Here is a 21,272-nt window from a genome sequence, read left to right on the forward strand (position 1 = left end):
GTAAATGCATTCACAAATCAGTCCCAATATTGATAAAGCCCCATAGTCTGTGAATTAAAACAATGTACTTCTGAATTTCATGGCTGCCTCACTTGGTATCAATATGCAATAGTATTATTTGTTAAATAGCTTTTATGGTAGTTCAATTTGAATTGCAGTAATCCAAAACAATTGGGATACTGGCCAGCACAAAAATTTGGATTTTTGAACACACTTACATTTGCTGCATTTGGTTTAAATAAAGCCCTGCATCTTATAGGTTGTCGTATAAAAAACTGTGGATAAGCAAACAAGGCAAGGGCTGGTTAAAAAGGGACGCTGGGAGGTTTCAAAAGGGGAAAGTTACATGAAAACATACTCCTCTAGGAAATAAATGCTTGAACTAGCAGTAAGGGTGTTAAAAGTCAGTGTCCAAGTTCAGTTTTACCTCTTTAAAAGAGACTTAATGAAAAACAAATGTATATTCAACAAGTATAACAGCAACATACATCCCCCATCATGGCTGCGATTCAAAATTAGTCATCAGTATGACAAAAAAAGTTGATGACCGACGCCAATGAAAATTGGATAACTTTTTATTTAACACCTAGATGTCATCAGGTAACCAAATGAGGTCTTTGTATCATAAGAAACTATTGAAAATGACAGATTTAAAGTATGTAAAATAACTTTGTATTCAAGTAAAAATGTAAGCGTACAGACAGACACCTGCATCGATTTACAATCTGATACTACCAATGACTTATGCAAAATAATGCTAATAAAGAAGTTTCATCACAATAAGGGGGTTTTTCAGATACATGCAAAAAACGTAGTGCGACATGCAGATGAACACGCCCCCAGAATCAAATAACTTTAAATAATGTTAATACTATAATGTTAGTACCTACCATAAATATCCTCCTTTACATATGATAAAGCAACATTATAACTTATATGTCACACATTTTATCCAATGTCACTTGAAAGCTCTGGCTGATCACTTTTGTCCTGCGCAGTCTAAATAATCATATTTTGTCTGCTGGTCTTTACTCAGCATGCCCGTCGGAGTAGCAGCACTCTTTACTTTCATAGGCTTCCAATACCTTTTTTCTTTTAGTTCAGTTTATTTTGATAAGAATTAAGTGCATGCAATCCAGTAACTTGCATATAAAAGCTACAGTACTTCATATGGAAGCCTACTCTAATAGTAAATAAATTACAACAAACTAGAAGTTTCAGTATGCAATATTAGATGTTTCCTGGCAGAATAACAAGCATGTCAGTGCCAGCTGTACACAAAATAAGTATCATGAAGTAAATCAAGTGTACCACACAGACAGACTCAACTTGATGACAATGACTTGCTAAAGAATGTTCGTCAACATAAAGCTCTTGAAGAAACTGTGACATTCTAAACTAACCAGTGGCTTTGTCATTCGCTTTGGCAAGAATTCATCAGATCCACCTTTGACCACAAAATCCAAATCATAAATGGATAGGACAATTCTCCAAAAGAAGCAAAATCTCTCAGGAGATTGGCATAAGCATTTTGAAGAATCCTGAAATGGTGCCACACATCCTATATAGAGCTGGCTGTCTAGTCAAAGCTATTCCAGGATTGCATTGTCACATGGGTTACAAGTAACCTGTTTAAATTGAAACATCTCTTAATGAGCTATACTAACTATTCCACTTGAGGTTTGGCAGGTTAAATAACACTTCCTTCAGACCAAAGTCATTTTCAGCTTCGCCTCTTGTTGCTGCCTTAGAAGTCTGTCATTTTATGCTAACATACTAAAGGTCAATTGTTTCATACAGGATTTTTGCATTTATGTTCCTTTTATAGTCTGCAAACACACCCAATTTTAAAATAAAAGGGTTGATATTGTCGTTATTCAATAGAAGAAAACACAAATAAAACAAAAACCTGATCTTTCAACAAGTACTACTGTTTTAATGGCATTAAAATGGCCAGTCGAGTAGAATACATCACAATCTCACTTAGTTTGTGAACCTAGTTAACTGGAAAGCAAACCTCTCAGCCCTGCTGTCGCTTGAAATAGAAAGAAGTTATCTGTCCCAAAGCATTCCACAAGCATGTTCCCCGTGCTTCAATTCAACATCAACCAAAATCTGTCATTATAACATGTCCTATTATATTAAGTAAATGAAATTCTACTGGTTTAGTAGTTACAAATTTTTTTTGCAGTAGATGTATTGAAGTCAAGTAGAGAAACTGGCTTATACAGTGTTTTTCACAGTACCTTTAGTCTGTTGACAATTCTAGGTGATCAAGAAAGAGACGAGAAGGGCCCTGCACTTCTCTGTACACCCTGCATTTCCTGTGACTCCTCCCTGCTCTTGAGAATTATATCCCCACACCAGGCATTGGCCACCACAAGTTGAGTAAAAAGTAAACTCAATTCTTTAAAATTAGCCAGAGTTTATGGTATTTTATAGGGCTGCAACGAAGGGTATAATTTGACCTTCAAAGGTTCAGAACACATTACCGAAGGAAAGTTTGAACCATTGATGGTACTAATTTGAAATGTGACTGACTGATAACCTGCTTGGAATGGTGACTGTTTAAATGAAGCTGTTTTGTTGCAGTTAGTGCTTCTGCAATGCAAGCTTACTCGCAAGCTGCATCAATTACGTGTAAATAAACAGTGTATTGTTATTTTTATTTAAATTATAAAAATATGGATACTGTTCTATATAACATTCTTTAAAAAAAAAGTTTAAAACACAGTAGTGGCTGTACAATCCTACTAATATAATTAATAATTAGTACATGCTTGTGTAACTAGAGCTGCAGTTGGTCAGGTAGGTATTAACATACACCAACAGCACTGTCCTGCCGTGGAAAGAAAACCACGTCAGTCTAAATAATGTAAAGGATTATGCAGTACATGAACATCTCTGCAAACCTATTCAGAATTTAGGAAATCTGTAATGACATGTTTTCATGTGGGACTAAGTTTGGCATTTATTAAATGGGAATCAGAGTTATAGTGCACTTTAAATATACCGTATGTGTACTGTAAAGGGTAGGGTCTGGCATTTAAATAGATGTGTTATCAAATAAAATGTACGTCTTTTTGCCTTGTGAAACAGTATGTTTAACTTGTTTACAGTATTGTTAAGTGGCTTAAGTTTTCAGTGTGGCAGTGTAGCAGTGTTGCTTTAGCCACAGCGGCTAACTAAATGAAAGTCTTAGAGGGAACGTAGATGTCCTTATTTATAAAGTAGTCTCCATGTACATGAATACCTCCCAAGCGAACACTTCGCCTAAGAGAACACCCTTGTGGTGAAGCTGATTTTTCCCATTGTAAATGCTCCGTCTAAAGGAACAGGAACTTCGCTTAAAAGAACACAATTTTGGCACAGATATCGATTCATTCACAACCGATACAGTACTGTTTTGTAACCTGATAAACTTAAATTAAAATGGTTTATTCAGTCTTTTCAAAAGTGACCTGTCATCGCGAGAGTGTCTGGAGGCACACGGATGGTTTATTCAATCTTGCAAGAAATGTAGTCATATCGTTGACTTGTTTTGTATTCTGAGTGCACCTGATCGCTACAAAATGGCATGCAAACAAACGGTGAAAACGTGCCGCTGTTTCTCTTGCTACAAAAAGTTGGAATTTGTTCGAGGTCTTGAAAAAAAACCTAAAATCAGACACAAGTCACCGAGCAGTTTGTGTTTCCCCTTTCTGGTGAGCTGCTGCACCATTCTGTTAAATAATGTTGTGCATGTCTTGAATATTGTTCCTGTACATGTATTCATAATTAATCTAGAGCTGCTACTGCATAAGTGTGTAGGGGTGCTGTGTTATCACACACTTTCTCTTACTTATTCAGTTAATTTCATATGGTGATGCACGTGCGTCATGACAAGTAGTACATATTTATTTATTTATTTATATATTACTGGGTCTGGTGGTCAACTCCGTCTTAGAGAACACTTCACCTAACATTTTGCTTGCTTCCTGATGGGTGTTCTTAGCCGGAGACTACTATACCAAGAAGGGGAGGAGCTGTGGGACTGCAGAGGCCTAAGACTAGCTGCAGAATGGATTAACACATGTATATACAGTACACTGGCTAATCTGTCAAACTCAATACAGTATGTACAGTGGCAAGCAGAAGGGGACACAAAACACATTCAACATGCACTTTGTATTCACATTAAAACGACAGTACAGTAAAGTTCCAAGAATTTTGACTTCTAAGCTCCATCAGTTAGTTTAAACTCAGATTTGAATAGGTCACATTAGACCCCATATCTACTGTACAATACAGAAACCTTATTTGCAGAGTCATCTACGAAATGAGATTATTCTTTCACTAAATTATAACCTATTTTTACAGTGGCCTTTGTCAGACATTCACAAAAGCACACTGGTTTAAAGAATCTGTGAAATGCATGTCAATTCCTTGCTTTGAGTTTGTCTACCGTACGACAACACTCCCTTAAAAGGAATTCCTTTTACTGCCTGTATAGGGCTGCGCGGCAAGCTGGCTTTACTAAAATGAGCTACTGTGCTTCTGCTGGAGGCCAAGAAAAGGGAATCACAACTCGGCCAGCTGGGTTTCTCTGCATGGCCAGCTTGGTTTCCTCAAAACATCACAAATCAAATCGCTGCTGACCATATATGGGACTGGGATTCCCATGGGAAAAAACAGGCCCAGATAAAAAAAAGAAATTAAAAAAAAAAAAAAAAAAAATTCGGAAACCACACATTCCAGTATTCGTTTACACTGCACAGCCAAAACAATAGCTAGAAATAATGGCTCTGCATTTATTTCCATGATCTGTAACTGTAAGCAACCCAGCATTAGACAGGACCATTAGTATTAAAATGCATTTATTTTTTAGCAGACACCCTTATCCAGGGCAACTTACAATTGTTACAAGATATCACATTATTTTTACATACAATTACATTATTTTTTTTACACATTATTTTTAAATACAATTACCCATTTATATAGTTGGGTTTCTACTGGAGCAATCTAGGTAAAGTACCTTTCTCAAAGGTACAGCAGCAGTGTCCCCCACCTGGGATTGAACCCACAACCCTTCAGTCAAGAGTCCTAACGACTACTCCACACTGCTGCCCTTTAACACACTGCTGCCCTTTTATGGTTCACATCACCTGTCTCAATTAATTTGCACAGACAGGTTTCATGGCAGAGATTGATTTTTTTTTATCCTCTGCAACTGGTATATAGGTGGAGGAGGGTTTGCGTACATTACTGCAAGTAGAGGTTTGCATGTAAAGAACCTCTTGTGATGAAACTTGTCAAGACCTTCTTAAGCACAATGTAATGAGTGCATCATACAGTGATCTACATATGGAGGCTGTCAAATATGTCACGCTTACTCTGTACCTTCTGTAGAAAATAGATTTTTAAAACCTGCTAAGGACATTCTTTAGCACAGGTACAGTAAATGAGGCATCAGAACACTGCGGTATACAGGCTGGCCACTATTAAAGCTGGGTTATAGAGAGGCTCCCTCAGAATCTGGGAAATGGTAAATCAACTCAAATCAACACAAATTACTTTGACTTAAACTCAATCCTAATGATCGAAAAATCGGTTTGTACAGCTCTACCGATTTTTTTTATTTATAGCCGTTGAATAAAAGCGGCAGGACAGTTAACATTAATTTCATAAAATTTGAAGTGTTATAACTGGACTACGGTTTAGTTTATAAAATAAAAAAGGTACCAGCAGATGTACAGTACTTCTGGTTCAAGAATTCCCCGTCAGCTTAAAGTAAGGGTCCACGCAAAAGAATCACCACATCACCCACAATTTCTACGCCTTCCATATTTCTATGTTGTTTCCCCAGGGATGTAAATATCGTTTAATAAAAAATCTGTTTAAACTATTTGATTAATATCGGTTAACCATAGTTACACCGTCACACTCAATACCCTTTAAATAAATACCCTTTCCACACATTTAGTCTCTGTCATGCATTGACATTTGTTTACCAAACAGAGACAGTTTAAGAGCACAATTTAATTGCATCACGATTGTATCACATTGACGATGTGTACTGGTACACCTTTCTAAGTTTCTAGTATCTCCTTCATAGTTAATCTCGATCCACTACAGGGGACACTGACATAAAACACCACTTAAAAAAACAAACATGTTACCATCCCATAAACTTAACGTAGCAATCCAATTCATTTTAAAAGATTTTTTTTTCGTTGCTTGAAATGACCACAGATAAAACTGCAACTTTAAACTGTGCCCACGACTACTGAACTAAAACATCTATGTTTAAAAAAAATTTAAACCACTGTGCTTAAAAGATGAACAAAAATGTAACCTGTTATAGAGCAGCAGTTCTCAAACTTCGCTGCAGTTTTTTTACAGCCAACAGTAAAAAAAAAAAAAAAAAGCTTCTAGGCTGCCAGCTTCTTGATCCAGCTTTCGATTTTGTCAGTGAGAGAAAAGACAAATATCTCGTCCTTGGAGTGATGTGTTAAGAGTATTTAAGCGATCAAAAACATCTGCCAGGAAACCATGCAAAGTTTTTTTTTTTCTTTGACTGCCGATCGGGTCATTGTTGTCGGCACTTCTTTTGCTGCAGTGCCACTCGATTCCCCTTCATTACTCCCATTTCCAACACTTTCCATCAGAAAACTGTCAATTGTTTGATATTTATGAAGCAACTTGAACTCCCTTCATAACAAAAATCACAGAGACTACAGAAGTGCAGAAGTTGGTTGCTAGGTAACCAGTTTGGAACTTTCAGACAAAGGCAGGTAGGGCGAGGGATTCATTGGGAGTACAATTGAGCAAAAAGTGACAATAATAATAATAATAATAATAATAATAATAATAATAATAATAATAACACATTAACATACCTGTTTCTTAAACTAAAACGTTTTTATTTCGCAGGTATTCGACAAATAACTTTGTTTTGACTGCTCCATCTTTACACTTCTCCCTTTTCTATTTTGATGCCAGCTGCTGTGCTCCGCGTACGAACACCAGAAATCGACAGCTTGAGACTTGTTTGATAGATCAGTTTTCAGTCAACTAGTCATGCCTAACCCAACGTCACGTGTTGCCAAATAAAAAGTTAGATCAGAGGAGTTGCAGGGTTCAGAGGCAGTGTGTAAAGAGCACATGTTGGATATTTACTTTTAAAACACAAAATGCCTGACATGTTATCAATTTGTATTATACGTTAACTGTTATAAAAACAGTATGCATTTATTCATCGGTTAAACGTTTCACCTATTACATCCCTCATTCCCATACTACTTGACTGAACAATCTGACCTAATTTTAAACAGAAACTTTATGATCAGATTCTATGCGTAGAGCATGATTAGGCAGTATGAAGACTAACAGACTGTGTTCAATGTCAGATTCAATTTCAAGGCAAACCATGTGACTTAAATACATGGCAAAATTTGGTCTAGCTGTAAGATTTCTCTCATCCTAATCTAAATACAGCAATACACCATCACATATAAAATACACTTTGCTCAACAACATGCACGATACATAAAAAACCACTGCTCTAGCATCAGTAGAATAACATTAACAATAATAATCACAACAGGCATTGAAATATTAGTGAGGGTCTCACCCTCACATGGTGCACCAACAACCTTAATATCTGCGAATGAACAGTATTTTACGCATTTGTAAAAGCAAGAAGCTAGGGGCTCCCGAGTGGCGCATCCAGTAAAGACGCTCCACGTGGAGTGCAGGATGTGCCCTATAGTCTGGACGTCGCAAGTTCGAGTCCAGGCTATTCCTTTGCCGACCGAGGACGGGAGCTTCCAGGGGGCTGTGCTCAATTGGCCGAGCGCCGCCCCGGGGGGAGGGAGAGCTAGGTCAGCCAGGGTGTCCTCAGCTCACCGCGCACCAGCGACCCCTGTAGTCTGGCCAGGTGCCTGCGGGCTTGCCTGTAAGCTGCCCGAGAGCTGCGTTGTCCTCCGACATTGTAGCTCTTGGGTGGCTGCATGGTGAGTCCGCAGTGTGAAAAAAAAGCGGTCGGCTGACGGCACACGCTTCGGAGGACAGCGTGTGTTCGTCTTCGACCTCCCGAGTCAGCGCAGGGGTGGTAGTGGTGAGCTGAGCCTAAAAATAATTGGACATTTCAAATTGGGGAGAAAATAATTAATAATTGGCAATGACTACATTTATATAAAAAAATTATATGCATTCTGAGTAGTTGTAATTAAAATAAATAAATAAATAAATAAAGGTAGAGCTGGATATTTTAAGTGCCGCAAGACTATTCGCTCGTACGTGATTCTCGGTCGCTATCTTAAAGGATTATAGAAACTCAGTACAGTGCAGTAAGTAAACAGTTTTGGAAAAAAAATACTATATTAAATCTAGGTGTTGTTTTGCAAGCTGTGATTTTCGCTTTAACTCTTAAAACTCATTTTGGGTCGCCAGCACGTCGCCGAAGGTTACGCACATATTACTCAGGCACGTAAAAGCCACCTACCTGGTTTATGGCTTGTTTAAAAGTACAGACGACTCAGGGCTTTACAAAGACTTATTCAGTGTGTGTATGCGGTACCCCTAGTCTGAAATATGATCGCCTGAAGTTAAGCCTCTCATCATGTGACAGTTCACAGCGTCATTGGAACAGCTAGACTGAAAGGGGCGGTATCGTTGGAAATCTTAGAAGCTCAGCTCCAGGTTCAACGGTGCAGTGTTTTTTTTTTTTAGCCATCTATGATTACAATATATATAGCAATGACTAAATGCGATTTCTTTGGAAAAACGTGTTTTGTTTTTGTTTTTTGTTTTTTACATATATTCTCATCTCTACCACATATAGTATGCCTGATCCTGTTGCAAATTACATAATATGAAAGGAAATTTAGTGCCACCTTTTTCTTCTGCTGCATACAAAAACTTCACGTCAGGCAATGGCAAAAGCAATGTAGAGAGCTCGGTCTCACAGTGATGAACAGCTGGTCCCCTGAATTATATATATATAGTTTTAACATATCATTCGCAGGACGAAGCACAAGGAGGTTAAGTGACTTGCTCAGGGTCACACAGTGACTCAGTCAGTGGCAGAGGTGGGATTTTAGCCGGTGACCACCTGGTTACAAGCCCTGGACTTTAAATCACTGGACCACTTGGGTTGAGCGAGACAAAATGCATGATGGGTGTAGGAAGTAACAAACAGTCATGGGCAGAGCATGCCAGCGTGAACGGGGAGTTTGTTTAACCGCATTAAGGCAATTAATCAATCTAACACCCCAATTTAAGGCAGTAACAAAGTTCTACTCAAACACTTTCCAATAAACACCCAGTAGGTCAAAGAAAATGGACAATCACAAAACTTCTCAAAAAGCATAGGTTACTTAGTATCCAAAACTGGTAAGTTAATTAGAAATTACAACAAAAAACAAAAATAAAATGGCAATTGGTCAACATGAGGTTCTGAACGCCTGGTTTATTTATAAAGTAACAGAACAGGCTTCTTGTGCCACATACTCAAAAGGTATTTTTGCTTCAGTAAGGCAGTATGGGTTAGCTTATCAAGGTTTTGAAAACTGTTAGACTAGCTTACATGCTTAAAAGAAGACCACAGGCAATGGAAATACCACCAAAACAAACAGATTACAGTAGGTGAAACTTCACATTTAAAAAATGTAATAATCAAACTTGTATTACATACATACACTAGTAAAAAGTATAAAGACTGGAAAGCAGAGTAATCAGATCAAATGCACTTAGAAGTCAATTGCTGTTAAAAGCAATTGTCAATTAAATGGGAAGAGACCAACTGATAGAAAAAAAAATGTCATAGCTTTTACACTGTTCTGTAAACTCAGCCATCAAATGACACCTTCCTGCAGACACTACAACCTAACCTGTTAGCAAGGTGAGCTGTGAGGGTACTTGGCTTGTGTGTACCTGACAAAAATATACACCAATGACTGGGAAGCACACAGTACCAACAGGGTATAGATAACCGAAATCAGTCTCTTCCCCAAAACTTGACAGTTTTGAAATGAGGTTTACTTCATAAAATGCAGTATTTTAAATATAAAATGTTAACATGTGTTGTATTACAGTAGACAATGCAAGGTATGGTTATATTCAGGGCTTTTTCCAATTAGTCTGCAGACAAAACTATATAACATTACTCCGACAACTATAAGGGAAGGGAGACAGGAGGAATATTTTGCTTCAGTGTTTAATAACATTTTGTAAAAACTCTGTACCCCAGTCCCCAGGACAATTTTATTTTACAATGTATTCATTAAAAAAAAAAAAACGTAATACACATTCCATTAATTCCTACTGTACTACACTTGGTTCCATTGTGTAAGGTACAAAGCACACTTCTAAAGGTTATTATTAAAGGTCATTTAGCAGATGCTTTTATCCAAAGAGACTTAAGAGACAAGGGGGTGAACTATGCATTATCAACAACTGCTGCTGCAGAGTGACTTACAATAGGACCTTGTTTGTTTTACATCTCATCCGAAGGATGGAGCACAAGGAGGTTAACTAATTTGCTCAGGTTCACACACAGTGAGTCAGTGGCTGAGCTGGGATTGTTACCAGGAGGTTCCCAGTTCAAGTCCCTTTCTTTAACCACTGGACCACCAAGCCTCCTCCTGATGTGAGGACCCCATTGCAGTAGTGTACTCATTTCCTTTGTACTATACATTAATGGGTTGGAAATCACAGGCCAATGTAAAAAGGTGACAGCAGAGGAATGCCTCCACTCCTATTCCATGGTTTCGACCGACTGTCACTTCAGGAATGTATACTGTAGACTATGACAGCCTGGAATGTATCCACCCATCAGGTATCAGCACACACAGAGCACATTAATGCTCACTGCAAATCCAGAGGTCCAGTGATTCACGCTCCTCCACCTTTTCCTTTTTAAGCCCTGTGTCGACCAATAATGCACATGTAAACATTCCTCCTGCCTTGTCAACAGCCTGTTTAAAGTTTCCAAAAAGCATCTTCCGTAATTTGCTTCAGTGTGTCCTGGATCAAGTAGCATCTCATTTTCTCTTTTTTATAATTGGTATATTCCAAAATGATTGTAAAACATATTTGTAATCTGGATTTAAGACCAGCTTGCATGGAAGCCTTTTTGTATCTGACATGCTGCCGAGATACGATTCAACAAAAATTTTCATTTGGGTACAGGAGTAAATCAATGTTGTTGCACTGGATTAAGAATCAAACCATGGTGACACAGCAGCATTTACGGAAATTAAAACTCGTCATACCAACTTCTATTTAAAGTTTCAACTACCAACTCCAAAACATTTGGTATCTCATTCCAGTCATCCAATCCCCTCCCCACCTCAAATAGATAAAGTAGCTAATGCAAAAATAGGAAGTGTTTCATTTTTGCATTTACCAAATTGACAGTGCACCATTTCAAACAGATCTGTTCCAGACGTGGTAGTGCCTGTATTCATTTGGTTCCCAAAGTTTGAGATGGAAATAGGCTTAATTTAACTGCAAGTGCACTAACAGCCAAGTTACTTCTGTGAAAGCTGGAGAGCAGAATCTCTATAGTGACCAATTCATGTACCAAATTTAGAATGACCTGATGAATCACAGTCTAAACAGGACCTAGTGCCAGAAAAAAAGAAACCAGACAAAGGTAAAAAGTTTCCAGTATACCTAATAAATATAAATGTAGGTTTTGGTCTACTGAAGTTAGCAGTCATATGTCTTCCAGCCCTTTTTTTATGTTATACATTACTGAGGGCAGAAATGCCAGTTCAGATCTACTCCTTAAATGTGTTTTGTATATTCTTAATTATAACAGAAAGAAACTTCAAAACGTTACTTTTATTCAATAAATGTCAGACAATGAAACCAATGACCGTTAGCCTCTACCATCACTGCAGTTTGTGTAGCTAGTAAAATATAGAATAGGCCTAGTGATTTTCTAAAAATATCCATATATTTTTTCCCTGCTCCTGTCTTATCTAGCCTGCATACCAGATTACTCAAAATATTTTGAGTAGTTGCCATACTAATCCTACTGATAGTCATTTTAATCTCACTCATTATGTCTAAATATCCACCCACAATCCAAGTGACACAGGCACAATGAGATAGGACACTTTTGTTTGTTAATTGACCACCTTAAAAAGTATCACATATTCACATATTGGTGGACATGCAATTAACTTTTTGCATTATGCATTATAGATAGATAGAGAGAGAGATAGATCTATCTATCTATCTATATCTATATCTATATCTCTATATATATTAATTACACACACACACACCACCCACTCGATATATCGTGGGTGCCTGGGTCCAATATAAATCCACTATATATCGAGGGCTGCGATATAGCGAGAGACCCATAGAAAAACAAATAGGCTAACAAATACTGTACAACCACTTCAGTGTCCAGTATAAATCCTCTACGCAACCCGCTTTTTCTCATTTCTTACAAAAAGCAGCACCCCATTTTAATTCGTACTGCGGACGGTAATTGCTTCTCATCAACTGAAGTCTCCAATTAATTTCATGCGTCTTCCGCGCCTTTCTCAAATGCACAAACCCATTGCATTGAAAGAATCCCATTCCCAACATAGGAGGCTTGTTGCTAGGGGGCTGACGTCACTGCCTGTGACTTTTGCTTGTGCATTGCTGCTGCCACAAGTGAACACCTTAAAATGAAACGCTTCAGCAGGTAGATATTTAATTTGCTTTGTGTTATTGTGCAATGCGTGTGTATATGATAACAGTACAATATGAATGCTTTGTTTTTAATTGTTTTGTTTGTGGCGTGCAGTACGAAATAAAACAAACAGTAATTCCAAGTGAAATTGCATATTGCAGCTAAGGCATGCGCCGTTAGACTGTAAAAATGGGGAGCCAACTCCAGGACCTCGATATATCCGAATCCGCAGTATAGCGAGGGGCGATATAACGAGGAGTAGGAGTTTTTTAAAAAAAGGAGAAGTAGCTTATCAGAAGTCTTAATTTCCAATGTGGAATTGAAAAAGAAATGAACTGTGCAGCTTCAAAGTTTAACCAGAATTCCTGTTAAGCAAACCAAAAAAGGATAGAAAATCAGGATTTACAAAACATGCACTACTAACACTTGTCCTCATGCAACTGGTGCTTTAACTTTCAGTTCATTAGTATAATATTTAGTGTGTACAATTATTATTTCCCCGATTTTCTCCCAATTTGGAATGCCCCATCGTTTTTCCCCTCCTCGCAACAACTACCCACATGGCTCAGGAGACCCGAAGGTTCAGTGGGCGTCCTCTGATTCCACAATCACGATTCAACCTAGGAACTCGTGAGCAGAGGTCAGCGAGCTACCAACCTCTGGAGGACAAAGGCCAGTCCTGCAGGTGTCCATCTTTGAGCTCACTGGGTGCTTGGCCAGAGCCAATGCGACGCTCCCTTTTGAAGTCTCCAGCGAAGACCGACCTACTCGCACAGCCAGGCCCCAAACCTGCGCTGTATGTCTCATCCTGTGCACCACACAGCTGCACTTCTACTAGGTGAGACACTCTGGGAACCCATTGGTACAATACATTACTTTTTTTTCACACTACAAGACAGCATGACTTAATTATCCAAGAAACGTAAATTATGTGGAATGCCCTGTTCCACTTAACAGTGCATAGTGTTCAATTATACCCTAACACCGAGTATGTATACAATGCTACCTTGTTTATAAGGCAGTATGGTCATGGCTTTCATTTACACAATCACTTTTCACTAGTAATTGCTTGTTCATTGCACAACACAAAACCGCAAAGGCTCTTAAACTTTGGATCCTGACTATAGTGCAATGCATTTATAAAATTCAAGGTTACTTATCGACTTCAAAGATTTGTATTAAAATGTCTTGTTTAAACTGACTAAAAACGTGCACTAGCCAAAATAAGGAATTTTTGTAAATGCTTATTGAATGAGACAGCCTGAGCCAACTCCAAGAATTTGGTTGCCAGCAAACAGTAAAATAATTTGATGGCCACCAATTCAAAACGTGTTTCGGACTAGATATTGATACAAAATGCGACTCAACGTTTAACTTAACCATGACCCGTCTCGCTGCTCATTGAGGCAATGCATAACAACTACAATAGCTTTCTTGTCATCAATATGCAAACACTGCACTTTAAGCCAGCGTGTTTTAAATGTAGATCAGACAATGTTAATCTTTGCCACAACACATTGTAAACTACTGCATCAGTGACTGTTCTTTAATACCTAAACAACATATCACAACTGTGTTTCTTTACATTCTTCCAAATGCTTGTGTAAACATTTTACAATACACAAAACTGTACATATTGATTTGTATAAACTCCACCTTTGTGATGTATGCTCATTTGTCAATGTAAATGTAGGGCTACTTTCCTTATAAAGTTTTCTTAAATGTAACCATTTTACCGTAAACAATTACTGCAAGTCATTTTATAGGGTAATATCTGCTGTACATCAACAGTCAATTACTCCCCTTGACCTTGCTGGCATTCAAATTGGCCCAGACACTGTCAAAGCAATACACAACTGCTTTTAAAATGTCCATACCTTCTGCTTTGGTGTTTTAAGATTTGCAGTAGCCTAGCTAGAAATCAGCATATAATATAATTTTAGCTAGCAGACATTTAAAAAAAACAAAAAAAACAGGATCTAAACAGTGTTACTAAAGATCCTGAGCTTGTACTACCCACCAATCGTCCTGAATTGTGCCCGTTTTGCAGGGAGTTAGGCCCGAGGGTCGATTCTGCCTTTATTTATTTATTTATTTGTTTGTTTTTTTTACTGGACTGCGGCATTGCTGTAAAGCTAAAAATATTCCTAGTACTGCATCCCATCCCCAAGAAGATTACACAGACCAAGAAAACAAATTAATGCACTTCAGGTCTAGAAACAAAGCGATGGTGAATTAAAAATGTAATGTTTGTGATTATATACGGGGATTGAATTAGACTTCTCTGTTTCTAGTCATATTCTAAAATCATGCAATGAACAAAAACATAAAAAAAACACAATACTCGAGCTCAACCAATCGCAAAATCAGGATATTGCACCTCCATTACATCGGCCTGCCTGTATGTCTGTCTGCTACTTTAAATATAAACAAAAAAAGAACTGCAGGAGCAGCAACAACGAAACAGTCTCATCTTAGCCAGGGAGACGAGTAACACCACCCATGTCTCTCTCAACAGAGCCTATGTTTTTGACACAATACTTACTGCTGCGGACTACAACAATCAGACTTTACATTACAGCTTTTGTAATCGTTTACTTCCTCCAGCGTCTCCACCAAAAAAATAAACACACTCGGTGTAAGTGTACGCAAAAGTCGTTTTTTTCTATGCCGTGTCGATCCAAACACAGTTTGCTTTTTGTTGTTGTGTTATTTACAAACCCAAGGCCGCTTTTAGAGACAGGCTTTGATTAAAACACTAGGTAAAAGCCACAAACCTGATGGAGGGCGGTGAGTCCGTCCACATTCGCGTAGTTGATGTCAGCGCCCCGGTCCAGCAGTTTGAGAACCTCATCGCTGTCGCCGCTTGAACAAGCAGCCAAGAAAACGGCGCCATCGTCGAACTTGACTTTGCTCTTCCTTTTCTTGAGGATGGGCGGCTCGAGGTCAGTGTCCGAGCCCAGCCACCGTTTTAGCTGCTCGTTCCGCTTCTGCTTAGCGTCCGCCATCTTCATCTCCCTCCTGCCTTGGCGTCTTATCTCTTTCCGAGGGAGGATATACTTTATACTGCCACTATCCCGCAGCTCACTGGGGCGTGGGGAAAGCGGTGAGCGTCGGGTGGTGAAGAATCGATTTACATAAACTCGCGAGACAAAGAACAGGAGAAGGAGGTGGAGGAGGAGGAGGAGGATGATGACGTCAGGGCGGCACCGCCTTCAGCCTCCCAACAGCACAAGCAGTGTCTTCAGGTGATAGTTCAAACACACATTTTGCAATTGAATAGTGCTGGTGAAAATGGGGACAGTGACAATTGCCTGCTTCCTAGTAAAAGTGTGGCTTGAAGCCTCTAGCAACGTTTAGAGTGTTTAATTGAACACAATGATGTAAATATCTTTGCAATAAAAAAAACCCGACAGTGAGTCGTAAAGCTACCCCATAATTCAATCTTTAATTTGTTTAAGTACAGTATTTCCGAAAACCCTGTTTGTATAACAAAAACAGAATGCAGTGAAAAGAAATCTATGTTTTTATTTGTTGACATTTCATGTTTTCCTTCTCTGGGTTTCAGCGGGCCTAGAGAATGCACCTCCATACGATGTAGTCTCGTATGTAAAGTTTTGAAAGTGGCGTCTGGTAATTATTTCATGTAACCCATTTAATTTGAACATGTTTTAGTTACCAACATACATAATTCTACTTTTGGTTTCAAAGTGAATGTCTATATAAATATATATGACTAGAAAACCATCGATGAAGAGGCTGGTGTTAGAGAGTCTGTTTCTGTTTGTTTATTCAGATTCTATCAGTTTTGTTTTCCTTGATTCATTTCTTGGATGTAGATGGTCCAATAACTCATTCTCAGTAATATTTACTGAATGTGAATACAAATTGGATAATGGTATATTTACATGTCAAATAACTGAAAACAGAAAGCATGCAGTATTACTCTATTGCTGACATTTAGCGAGATAATAAAGTTTCTGCTGGGGTATACCACGTTCATTCCCTTACTGAGTAATGTAAAGTGTTTGGAAATAGCCTTTTGTAAATGAAAGCAAAATCACTGCAGAATTTGATATTTTCCACACAAATGCATATAGACATGTTATTAATAGTATATTACACACACACACACACACACCCTGTGTATTAATAAACACAGGGCTCTCTGCCTCTCTTATAGAAAAATTAAACTACTTGTGAGATAACAAGTGTGACACATCTGTGACACAGTGTTAAAAATAGCCAAGACGACCGGTAGCTAGAAAGCCAAACCCTAAAATCATGCAACAATATACAGCTCAAGGAAAACAGATTTTCTGCAGATCAGTAGGACAGTGAAACAGCTATTTTTGAAAGTTGGTTTTAATATGCCTTTTACAATACATCACTATTTTGAGATGTGAGTGTAACCCAATTTAATATATTTGTTCGTAAAGTGAGAGACTTAGAAATGCCCCATGGTGATCAATGGAAAATGATGCAAACCCTGTTACCTCACCTCTCGTGGAGTTTCCTGAGTTTCCTCACATAAATGTTCCCGTAAATGTTTTTATGAAGTCGCTGCTTGAAGTGCTGCTCATGTCTACCTGAGTAGTCATCATCACCTGACTGGCTCACTAACAGAAGCTCAGTTGTGGGACAATTCATTTTTAACAGATATATCAATTCTACGTCATGGCTTTGTCTTAAGGGTTGCTTATTTCCTCCACTGAGGGGATCAATGGAGGAAACAAACAGTTCATATCCTTGACTGTTGCTTTTGGATACAGTAGACCCCCTTTTATCTAAACTGAAGGAATGTCCTTTCCACCGGTATCAGCTGTTTTTGCCTAAACTCTCAAACCGCATACAACTTATCATACTTTTTAAATAACTGATACTTTAAGTACAATATTGCCTAACTTTACCCCTAAATACACAGTAGGTGTTTGAAGCAGTCCTGGATGATTCCCTAGTGATGTAAAATGTTCCAATAAAATCCATCTGTGTTGTCCCAATGGGGTATATGTTGATGAAACTGAACACTAAATACACTAAAATAGGAGGAGCTCGATGAAAAAAAGTATCAAAGAACAGGATTAAGAAAAGGTGAACAACCTGTTCCACTGTGCTTCAGTTCTGATTCTAAATGTATGAAATGTTTCATAATTTAAATGCCTGAGTTATTACAGACCATTTATCAGCTTATGTTTCCATTGAAATGATTTGCATTATTTAAAACAGATTCCCCATTCTTTTGGAACAGATTGCTGGTTATGTAAAGCCTGATATATTACGTAATTTCTTATAAGGTAACAGCTGTGTGCACTTTCCTGGTAAATGTATTGTAATGAAATATTCTATAGTTGACTTACAGTGCAAAACTATCATAATAACATACCATCAATATACCAAATTGCCAAATCATATTGCAGAAAATGACTTAACCTGTCATTGATTCTACTGGATAGATGATCTGATTAATTTTTTTTTTTTTTTCATTGATGCTTGTAAATCACAATACAGTTTGTTTTTATATAGCCATTCCATGTATTATATTGTATCCCAGAAAAGTTTTCATGGATCACCTAGGGTGTTTGTGACTTGACTCTACCAGATTTCTTCTTTTATGGAGTCACAAAAGATCAAATGCGGAAACAAGTTGTGTTTTGTATGATTTTCATAACTCCCATTGCTCCGTTGTGTGTAATTCTCGACACAGGAAATGTTATTTATGCTTCTCTTGTCCCTGTGACTTTTTACTTTCATGTCTTATTTAAGAATAATTGTCTTAGAGCTGAATTGCTTTCTGCCGTGTTTCCTTCTGCTGTGTATGACTGGTGGTAGCCTTAGTCTTCACTCAGTTATCCTCTTCATGCTCTTAACTCTGGAGCCTTCTGTATCAGTGTGCATGACTGGAACAGTACACTAGAAGAAATCTACTTTATTAAAATACGTGTAACACTTTATTACTATTATATGCAGCCTACTGTGAAAGCTACTGTGATAGTTTAGCGTTGTATGTAGACTTCATCAAGTGGGTGGTTCTGTCACCATATGTGGTCATCACAGAACACAAATGGCTTAAAGCAAACCACACCTCTGCCAAACAAAGTTAAAGGTTTTGTTCTTATGATTTTATGAAGAAGTGAGGCCGTTTCATCATAAACAACATAATGACTCAGTCAATCCCACAGAAACCATACTGCTCAGCAGCTTTATGAATGTGATTACTAGTAGATGATTAACTAGCATACTAGCGCACCTAGCAGTTGCAAAGTCTGAATGAAGGGATGAGCCCTGGAGAGATGTGACATCTCCACTTTCATCATCAAGGAGATTAATAAGAACAATAGCATTTGTCCCACTTTTTTTTTTTTTTTTACTAATTCTACAAATGTTAAATTAATGAAGCATGACGGGATGGGTGGGCCTTATATATCCGCAGACACTTAAGGCATTGCAAGGCACGATGCGAAGTGGATTATACAATTATTAGATTTATTAACTTTTTTAATGAACACAGCAAATTAAAAAAAAATCTTTCCAATAACAGTAAATAGCACTACACACAAGAAAATAGTTCCAGTAAATGAACATCAATTTATTCATAAATATACAAAATATTGATTAAACTGTGTATTAAGTAAATCATTTCTGTATATCAATTGTATTAAATTATTACATTCTAATTTACTATTTAATGAATGGATGTATTAAAACTTAGTACATTACATAAATAAATCTGTGTAATGGGGTGCAGCCTATTGTGTGGTGGTTTTGTGTTTTTTGTATTGTTTAGAGTGGATATGAGTGAGTTTGGGGTGTGGTTCCGTGAGTGAGTTTGTGTGAGGAATGTGTGGAATGTGCCTGGGCTAATGAGGTGCGAATTGCCCAATTAGCCCAGGCACCTGTATAAAAGGGAGTGGTTGGGTTTGGGTTTGGGTTTGGGTTCGGGGCCGGGGCCTGTTTTTGTGTGTGTCTTTTTGGTTGGCCAACGTGCCTTTTGTTTTGTGTATTTTCTTTAATTAAGTCTTTTATTTTCCCTGCATATCCTGACTCTGAGTCTCCTTACCTTGGTCAACCTGTCACAATCTGTTAAAACTTTAACTTTAATTATACATCACTGATTTTTGTAATAAATAGTGTACTTGAACATTGCCAGATATTGTGCAGTTTGAAAAAACATGCTGTGAATTCCCTTTTCTGCTTGATATGCTGTATTGCTCTCCATCTTTATTCTTTACGGAACAATAAAATTCCCTGAGGATTGGGCCAGGGAGGCTCCACTCACCCTCATCACCAAGCCCTTGCCCTCACCCTAGGCCTTGGCCATCCACTTTTAGAAAGGCTCCAGCGCTCATTGGACTGTTCAACTCGTCCGTACGAAAGGAAAGGTAAGAGGTCTACCTTTTTCTTGGAGCCAGTTTTGTAGTATTTTCACAGCCTATTTAGAAGACTTTATTTTTTTATTTTGTTTGTTTCAGTCAAGTTGATTCAGTTCTGGTTCCGTTATTTCACTATGCAATTTTTATTTTAAAGAAAGTTGAATTACTGGTAATTTGTCCGGTTCAGTTTTTCTGGGTCTGAATTTTTTTTAAGATAGTGGTTACTTACAGATATTAAATGCTATAGAATTAGGACAGGCAAGTGGCGGAAGAATTTGAATCAAAGGCCTGTTGAAAGGTTGTGTGGGATTAACGTAAGGCTAATAGAACACAGCTAACCAATCAGAGAGCAGGATTTATTTAATCAGATTTATAAAAAAAGTTATGCACGCTTGGAAAACCAAGTATATATAATGCTCCCTTGTTCAACAGCACCAGTTTTTCCTCTTGCAACCAACAACAATGGCAGCCAAGAAGGCCACGAAGAGAACTGTGGGCACTAACTGACTTCTTCTCCCTGTTTGAGCAGGCTAAAATCCAGGAGTTTAAGCTTCCAACATCATGGATCAGAACAGGGATGGCATTATCAGCAAGCTGGACATTTGGGATACCTTTGCAGCTCTTGGGCATGTCTGAATGTGAAGAGCGAGGAGATCGTTGGTATGGTAAAGGATCAAGAAAGCATCCAGACCAATCAACTTCACCATCTTCTTAACCATGTCACATGAAAAACTAAAAGGCTCTAATGCGGAAGAAACCAATATGAACGTGTTCATGGGTTTAGACCCTGAGGGCAAAGGCGTTCTGAAGAAAGAGTATGTTGACGGCCCAGGCAGAGTGTTTCTCAAGGAAGAGATGGAGCAGGTGCCCCCCCCCCCCCCCTCCACCCCAGACGTTGCCAGGATTACAGGAATCTGGTTTGTATCATTACGCACAGAGAGGAGAAAGACTAGGAGTAGAGCCTTCTCCTACATGTGCTGTCCACCTTTACATGTATTGTTGTTCATTGTGATTTCAGCTTCATTCTTTTTTTCTTCAGTGTTGTAATTTGTACAATTCCTTTTTTGTTCCTGATAAAAGTAATGCTGCACCCATTAAATAAAGCATATTGATACTGATGTTTAATCTGTCAAGAATAATGGAACAGTACTGTATCTGGTAGTTCTTATAAATAAGCCTTATTTATAAATAAACAAAGACATAAATAACTACATGACAGT

General features: G+C 38.1%; 1 protein-coding gene and 1 pseudogene across 6 annotated transcripts in view; one reads left to right on the top strand and one right to left on the bottom strand.

Moving 5' to 3' along the window:
• Positions 1-15,814, bottom strand: part of LOC117419536 (protein phosphatase 1 regulatory subunit 12A) — a 62,286-nt gene extending 46,472 nt beyond the window's left edge. For 3 of the 6 annotated variants that reach the window (XM_034032353.3, XM_058985654.1, XM_034032350.3), the window contains exon 1: positions 15,460-15,813. In XM_034032353.3, the coding sequence (XP_033888244.3) occupies positions 15,460-15,696 (237 nt within the window). In that variant the 5' untranslated portion in view covers positions 15,697-15,813. Of the gene's footprint in view, positions 1-15,459 lie in introns of all 6 variants that reach the window. The other 3 variants (XM_034032354.3, XM_034032352.3, XM_058985653.1) reach the window with 2 other exon arrangements.
• Positions 15,815-20,514: 4,700 nt separating this feature from the next.
• On the top strand, positions 20,515-21,269 carry LOC131697355 (myosin regulatory light chain 2, ventricular/cardiac muscle isoform-like; annotated as a pseudogene).
• Positions 21,270-21,272: the final 3 nt, after the last annotated feature.

Source organism: Acipenser ruthenus, chromosome 14, assembly GCF_902713425.1.
Source record: "Acipenser ruthenus chromosome 14, fAciRut3.2 maternal haplotype, whole genome shotgun sequence".
In the NCBI taxonomy this organism is placed as follows: domain Eukaryota; kingdom Metazoa; phylum Chordata; class Actinopteri; order Acipenseriformes; family Acipenseridae; genus Acipenser; species Acipenser ruthenus.